The sequence below is a fragment of the Chaetodon trifascialis genome, chromosome 24, assembly GCF_039877785.1.
Source record: "Chaetodon trifascialis isolate fChaTrf1 chromosome 24, fChaTrf1.hap1, whole genome shotgun sequence".
NCBI lineage: Eukaryota > Metazoa > Chordata > Actinopteri > Chaetodontiformes > Chaetodontidae > Chaetodon > Chaetodon trifascialis.
Window position 1 is genome coordinate 6510001 of NC_092079.1, and position 8209 is coordinate 6518209.

The following is an 8209-nucleotide window of genomic DNA, read 5'->3' on the forward strand; positions in this document are numbered from 1 at the left end:
AATGTTTTTGAGATTAAGCTTTTGATGAAGAGGAGACTTATGGAATACTCGTGCATTACAGTCCAACATCACACACATCTGAGAGGTCATATTTTTCACATCACCTCGACTGTAAAGCAGGCTTCGGACACTCAAAGTCCGTCCAAAAAGCATAAAGCTCGTCAGCACAGACAGCTGACACAGAGACGTGCAGCTGCTTTATAAACCTCAACTTATAAACCTCAAAGGTCATGAGATTCAATCTTTTGTCATTCTAATGAGCAGGCATTTGGTGCTTTTGCCACCCTGCCAAGGTCTTGATCCCATTCATACACATAAAAACCCTGATTCATCACATTGGCAAATGATTGACCCCCCTCCCACCCCCACCCCCACCTCTTATTATACCACAGGATGCCCACATAAATACATTTGGTAATGTTTTATGTTTCAAATGCTCATGATCTTTTCTCACTTACATAAAAAAAAAATACTACAATACTACACCACTTTTCAGATCACAGATTTTGCATGCTGGGGACAGATTTTACTTCAAATCACATGCTAACCTTATTTTTTTCAAAACATGCACTAACATAAAGTCCATCTAATGCAGAACTGACGCACACATAAGCAAAACACAGCCAATACACTAAGAGGAACATTTATTTTAGGAACTGGAAACACATCGAACTAAAAATCAAACAGGTGACAGGTGGTGGTCTTGATGCACAGTATCATAGGCTTCAATCTACACTGCATGCATTTCTTCAACAAAATCTAAAGAAATCACAAAAATATTTCAGCTTAGGTTATTCTTGTACCCTGAGAAATTCAAATGTGTTCCTGCAGATGTTTAGATGTTTTATCTGAATTATTCACAAATTCAAACTGAAAAAACATGCTGACGAATAGTTCTGCAATAAAATATACAAGGAAAATATTTTACAAAAAAATCAACATAATTTAAACTAATATAATTGACACTGAACGTCATATGGGCTCGCTTTAACATATTTGGCAACACCCTATTTGAACTTCACAACATAACCTGCAACTCCAGAACATGAGCGCAATAAGAACTTCTCAAACAGGCTTAGTCTCTTTTTACAGTGTTAAAAAAATGAATAAGCCAAGAGGGAACACACCTGATGTGGTGTAAATAGCACGCTTTAACAGCGTGACGCTTCCAGGTCAAATCCAGTGGATTTCACAAGTCAAAAATATGACGAAATCTGGCTGCAAACAAAGCCCAACAGACAGACTCGCTCTCAACATGTTCTGTGATCACATATCTGTCCCTGCATGCTTTCATATTTACTACTTCTCCAATTTGCTCAATGCTCCTGACATAGTTTTGGTCTTACACATAAATATATACTGAATCTATAAAATTATGTTTTTAAGAGTGGCTCTAAAATGTCACAAGCAGAGGACCAGTCAGACAGTGGACCAGAAGATCCTGTAAGGTCCCAGCAGTGATAAAGGCCAGCGGAGGCGACAAGATGCGGCATCCCACATTGTTCACATTCACCCATGAGCTCACTGAGCCTCAAGTGATAATACTGCTGCGTAAAATCAACATTGCTGCTGTTTTCACTTCCTTCTGAATAAAGGTGATCATTGATCCACAGAGGATGGAAAGCTTTGTTTCTTTGTACAGTAAATTAAAGAGAGTTGACATGGTCACGGAAAAAAAGATCTCTGAGCTACATCACGGTGCTTGTGTGTATGTAGCTAAGTTTAAGGCAAACCATAAAAAGTTAATGTTTACAAAAACAAGAAAAGGGTTCAAGTCAAACTAGAAAAGACGGTGGATCCGAGCTCAAAAACTACACTGAGTTGACATTTTGGTGGCACATTTGAATTTCAGCTTTTCAAATTTAGCTTCAAAATTTCTGAGAAATGCAAAAAAAATCCCTGAATCACAATGTGGCACCTCCTGCATCACAGATCATTCAGTCTCAAGCACAGACTGCAACATACAGTTTAGTCATCGCCAAGTTATGGTGTTATCGTAACTACAACAGCTGATGTTTGCTGCACGTCCAGTGAGTCAGACAAAGTGAGAAGTCCTCTCATGTGCTATGAAACGTAGTGAATTATGTTGTAAGGCACAAGTTTTAAATGCTGACGGATGAAATGTGAGTTCAATCCAGTGAGAAGAAAGACTCAGCTGACACTGGAGGTTGTGCTGCAGGTCCCTGAGAAGCTGTCTGTAGGTTGAGTCTACATGAGAGTTTGGGAAGTGTGAAGCGTGGAGGAGTCTGGTGGCTCTGTTGCTTCTGGCAGGCAGCGATGGTCCTTGTGGTTGATGTGTCGGCGATACTTTGGCTGCGGATGGACATGTAAGTGTGGAAACGTCTGATTCTGCGGAGAAAAATATGACATTAAGACTCAGTGGATGTTTGCAGAAATGGAGAGGAATGTCCAAACATGACAATCCAGTCCAAAAAAAACACACACAACACAATGTCTCAAAGGCAGGACAATAACTTTCTCATCTGGAATATAACACTCCTCCCTTGTGATAACCAGTTGACACTGTTTGCTGTTCTGCTAGTACAAGATTTCCATCATTTTAACTCTTGTCTTTGCAATAATGTAGAAGCTTATAAAAGGAGCATGTGACTGGTCAATCTAGGTTGGCTTGGTGATACTGTTACTGTCAATGGTTTCCCCACTGTGGACGGCTCTGTTATATAACAAAAGGTCCTTCACCTTTGCAGGGTCATGCTGCAGGACAACGGGTCTCATTCCTTCGGCACTCTGAGGATACAGTGGGTAAATCTGCTGCACCGTGGGATCTAAAAGCTGCATGAGAAGAGACCAAAGTCAGCTCCAGTGCAGAACAAGTTTACTGAACACATGGCACCAGATTCACAGCTGTGCAGTAACAGTATTTGACTCCTGTCATGGCGGTACTTATGTTCTTTCCCTGGTGAAACTCTACCTCTTGTGTGGTGTTCTCCAGGACAGAGCCCTCGTTAGGGGGCTGGTATAGATATTCTGACGGATGGGAGTACATGACTGGACCTGAGGGAACCAGCGACTGGACAACAAATCATTGACAACTGGTGAGCAGTTGCCCAACTTCTCCTGAACTACTAACAATGAAGGGCTTTCTCTCGCCTACCTGGGTGACATTCCACTGATACTGGTTTGGGACATACTGGGGAGAGAGACAACAGACTGTTCAAACTCCTGCTGTACTTGATAAATGATGACATGGTGAGAAATCAGTGAACTGCTAAAGGGCTGAGCTGACCTGGTAGAGATGACAGGGCGGCTGCTGGTACACAGGCTGATGGGCCTGAGGATGCATCACTGGAGGAGCAGGCTGCAGGAGGATCAGCATTCACAAATCACACAGTGGTTATTCATTTTGGTGCTCACCTCACTCCCAAACCCATCTGTGGTGTGTGAAACATTCTTGCTTTACCCCCTGAGCTCCACAATAGTTTGCATTATTTTCTTTTTAAATCCGACTGATCGATCAACAATGAGTTTAATCTGCTTCCCACTACCAACTCATTCTGGGAAATGCTCTAATATAACCATATATAACAGTGGTGTCTCCTAATGAAAGCAATAAAGGCTGAAATAAAAGACAGCTTTTGGAGTGGGGCAGCCTAATATGATGGATTCAGTCTTGAAATGTGGACTCATCAAGCTGGTGTAGCTCTGTCTTAATACTTATTTCCATTTGTTTTTTTGTTTTTTATTTCAATTTCCTTTAGTTAAGCAGAAACACTCAACCTCTTAATCGGCCAGCTGCCTTAGCTTATGTAACTGACATTTCCGATATCTGGAATTTATTTGTGGAGCCCACCTGCATAGATTTTACCCCACACAGAGATTCAAATAAAATATTTATTTGTGGAAAGTGCAGGCTGATGGGAAAGTCTGCAGAACGCTGCATTCTTGTGCAATGCTGCTTTGCTGCTGACTTGAACCCACCAGCATCCCTCACAGTCAATCAGCATAAATAAATCCTTAGTCTGTAGTAAATGTTGAGCCATACAAGTGGATCCTTGCTTTAACAGAGGAATTCAATGGGAGATACATTTTTGAAAGCTCAAAGTGAACTTTCTTTTGAAGTGTTATGTGTGTGTGATACCAGTGAGAACTGACAGGCCAGTGGTGAGGCAGATGGTTCGTGGTGGGGCAGTGAAAGTAGGCCACTCCGTTTTGATAGGTGTATGGATAGCCTGTGGACGTAGTGTGGTATAGGGTCCCACAGGACATCGGCAGAGGTACGGTAGAGTCAGGGTTGGCAACAGAGATGCGCTTAGCTGTAGGAAGAAGGACGCCACTGAAGAGTAATCCTGTGCCTTTTACTTGGTATTTCAAAATCATCATCATCAACAAATCATTGTAACTGTGTTACCAGAGAAACGCCTCATATCACGTAGGAATTCAAACAATTGAGCCACATGTTAAAGCATTTACAGTTTATAAGTGTCCACTTACTTGCTGTTTGCTGCTTGCGGACAGCTTGAGCAACGCTGAGCTTCCTGTCTTTCAAATGTATTCCATTAGCCTTCAACATAACAGTTGAGGGAACATGCAAACACATTAGACAACAAATCCGGTAGATATACGTTATAGAACTAAAGTTTAGTTGCAAATGGCCTGCTTTACTTACATCATTAAGAACTTTCAGTGCATCATCTTCAGTCTCAAATGTCACAAACCCATATCTGTTCAAACAGACAGAATCAAAACAGCCCATGCTTTAACTGCTTAACTCTAAATCTGCAAGTAATGCTCAAAATTTAAGGACTGAGTCATGGCTGCATGCACTATTCATCAGTCACTAAGTGTATGTGACAGCAATGATGCAATTAACTCACCCCTTTGACATTCCTGAGCGATCTACCACAATCTTCACCTCTTTTACTCCACCATACTGAGAGAAGACGTGTCGCAGGCTGCTCTCACTCACCTTGTTAAACAAACACAAACGCTTTCACCTGTGTCGTCTCCCCAAAAGATGGTACAGGCAACACGACAAAGTAACAAAACACAGAGTGCCGCTCAAGTAGCTTCAACATTACAGGGTCAAGAAACACATGGTTCCTGCATGTCACTTGATGAATGATTACTAGACGAATTTAGACAATAGTAACAACAGGTTTCCTATGAATTGTGTTCATTCTTGTCTCAAATTTCTTGTGTCTAACCTCCTACAGTTAGACACACACATGGCTAAACGTGCACTCATCCTGTGCAAATTTTCAGCTCTTACCCTGCGGTCAATTCCCCCGACAAAAATCCGGCTGGGGATGACAGTGCCGAGGCAGGGGTTATGGTGGGTCATGGCATCATCGTGGTTCTCTGAAGGTAACGCTTCAGGGGTGTAGGAGCTGCGGCCATTCTGAGATGGAAAGCAGGATGTGAACTTGAATAAAAGTCAGACACAGCTGATGCACCTGCGAGAAGATTAAACCTACAATTCACAACAATAAGTCACAAAACGTGGCCAAAGTTTCATAAAACTGTCTACAGTTTCTTCTTCTGTCTCTGTGGTGTCGTTAAAGATGCCAACTGTTCATTTCTGTACATTTTCACCACAGATGTAAAATGGACATATGGGTAAACAATGGCAATGAATAAATGAGCATCATAAAAAAAAAATCAAGCACCAAGAAAAACAAATATCTAATATGTAAAACGAGTTGTTGCTTCTTTGTTTTAATTAGCTTATCTGCAAGATAAACTATGCCAACTTTAACTCCATTATAACCAAAAGTATTTCCCAGTCAAAAAGCGCCACTCGTTCACAAAATGTGAATATTACCCATTACCAAACACTGAAAATATAACTTAATATCCTCCAAGTATTACTCTTTGGTTGGCTACTTAGCTAACTTTAACGTGAATAAAATTCCTAGCTTACCCTCCAAACAGGTTGACCCTCTTAACGCTTTACAGCTTATGCTAGCATTTTCTTGCCTGGTTGATTTTTTACCAAACTCCGCTAGCTACATGAAAACAGATAAAAAAAAGAAAAGAAGAAGAAGTAAAAGTAAAGTTCATGATGAATGTACGTATGGATGAACTGACTAACAACAAATTCACAATTAAGTGCCACACTGACATGAGAAACCAACCCTTGTTGAAGTTCAAATGACTTGGCCCTAGCGTGACTTAACCTAGCTAACTACCATGAAAGCTGCAGTGCTAGCTAAAGGACTTAGCAGCGCTGTGCTGAGGGCGGACTCGGCGGTCCACTCACCGCGTTTGGTTCCCCCACCTCCATAGCCACATTCAACTGGTTGACTTCTGTCTCTAAAACACGTATGTACACTTTAATGGCAAATTAATTATCGCCTATTAAGATTTGGCAAAGATGTTGCTGCTGTGCTTCATGAGTCACCTCCCGTCCCGTTAACCGAAGCTCCCCCCGCCCCCCTCCGTTTCCCCGCCCACCGCGTGCTGCTACTGAACTCTGGTGCCACTCACGAGCTCATACGTCACTTCGTGTGCCGGACGTTAGCGACAGGTTTCACCTGCAACGGTATGTCTTTGTGCCGGGGATGAAAAAAAAAAAAAAAAAAAAATGGAGTCCAGTATTTATTACTGATGATGTTCAGTTTTCATATTTCATTGGAGGCCACCGCGCTGTGGTTTCTGAAGAGTGTGTCGCATCTTTCTCACATATTTTACCTTTCGGTCCCGGTGTCCTCTAAATATTTTCTCTGAGATAATTTTTTAGCTTTCTTAAAAATATTAATAATAAAACAAAAAAAGTTGGCATAACCGCCAGATGGCAGCATGAAGAAAATTAGCTGCAACATCCATTGATGAGGATAATAAATAACATGTAGAGAAAGAAGAAGAAGAAGAAGAAGAAGAAGAAGAAGAAGAAGAAGAAGAAGCGCGATAGAGTCACTTACCTGCTAAAAAAAGAAAAAAAAAAGCCTATAAGTTTGTGAAAGCGTCTCACCAAATGGGAGTCCTTTATGAAGAGCAACATCACTGAAAGTTATGCTTTTGTAAAATATGAGCGAAACATTTTAGTGTATCAGACAGAGGAAAAAGACATGCTCCACCAATGACTTCACTCTGTGTACCCTTGTGTAAATGTAAGGGGTATGTGTACAGTGGCAATGATGGAGAGAATACTATTTATAGGCACTGTATAAGAAAATTAAAATTCTGGAAATATACATGCCAGCCATGGTTTCATCGCAGTATCAGTGGAAGACATTTTTCTTTTTAATTTTTACTTAAATTGTGCTAAACAGTTGAACAAATTAATAATTATAAAGAGAAGAGATTCAGTATTCAGTATTCAGAAAATTCAGTAAAGATGAAAGTATTACAGGCCAGATGTGTGCACTACTACATACTGTCCACATAGGGGCGCAATTTCTCTGCGAATAAAAATGTCTCATAGGGATGGTCTTCATGCTGTCTGTGTCATATCAAAATGAAAAATAAGATGATGAAAGTAAGCTCTGGAGGTATTCATAGAGGTTTTCTTTGCTCTTTTTATACTTGACACACGAGTGATGGTTCACGCTTTCAGTGAGGTCAAAGTTGAATGGTATGGCGACAACTACAAACTGCTTTCTTTTTGCTGAATTCAACATATTTAGTCACGTCCTTCACCCATTGAATTCAAGAGTGGCAAACCACTGCACAGTGTTCTGCTAGATCTTAAAGCAGTAACTGACTTCTAAATAGTCTATTAATCACAAATGGTTTGGGTAAATCTACTGGACTTGTATTTCAAGTTAAAATATGTTTGTTTTTGTTTTTTTTCAATACATTTCCCTTCAGTTTATGAGATTATGATTACGGACAGACACATTTCACAGGCAGGAAAATCCTAAGAAAATTCTCATAGATCCATGTGACGCAGTCAGAGCTTCAACGCGTCTACATTTCCACTCACAGTCCTTCAAGTAGCCCATGTGGATGTTGCATACAAGCCTCGTGGAGGTAGATTTTCTCTGTGATCGGTGACAAAGTGCTCTGAAATACTGCCATTTGCTCTACAAAGCGTCTCCAACAGAGAGAAAAGCACCTGATTCACAGCTGCTGATATCAGTAATGAATGATCAAGACAATACACAGACAGCAAGATTTAGGTTTTCCTACAACACATCTGTAATACTGTGGATAGATTTGCAAACACTTTTTCAAATCCTCTTCCTCTCAACAAAAAAACTCCTGTTAGCTTCAGTGTGTCATTCCTCTCTGCCTGTCTCGCACGTTT

General features: G+C 40.8%; 1 protein-coding gene across 1 annotated transcript; it reads right to left on the reverse strand.

Annotated features, from left to right (window-relative positions):
* Positions 1-2208: 2208 nt before the first annotated feature.
* LOC139328054 (protein boule-like) lies at positions 2209-6244 on the reverse strand. Its single transcript, XM_070958167.1, has 11 exons — positions 6221-6244; positions 5231-5359; positions 4836-4927; positions 4628-4682; positions 4432-4522; positions 4114-4274; positions 3248-3319; positions 3116-3151; positions 2933-3031; positions 2701-2793; positions 2209-2349 (listed from the first exon to the last, which is right to left on the reverse strand). Exons 1-11 carry the CDS (start codon positions 6242-6244, stop codon positions 2209-2211), a joined length of 993 nt encoding a protein of 330 aa, XP_070814268.1.
* Positions 6245-8209: the final 1965 nt, after the last annotated feature.

What these genes read in the sequence shown, in the direction of transcription:
- LOC139328054 (XM_070958167.1), bottom strand. Translation starts at nt 6,244, where the DNA reads ATGGAGGTGGGGGAACCAAACGCG. An exon ending in CGCTCAGGAATGTCAAAGGG is followed by an intron (nt 4,683 to 4,835) that starts GTGAGTTAATTG and finishes CTGTTTGAACAG; the next exon opens with ATATGGGTTTGTGACATTTG. An exon ending in CACTGAAAGTTCTTAATGAT is followed by an intron (nt 4,523 to 4,627) that starts GTAAGTAAAGCA and finishes GTTATGTTGAAG; the next exon opens with GCTAATGGAATACATTTGAA.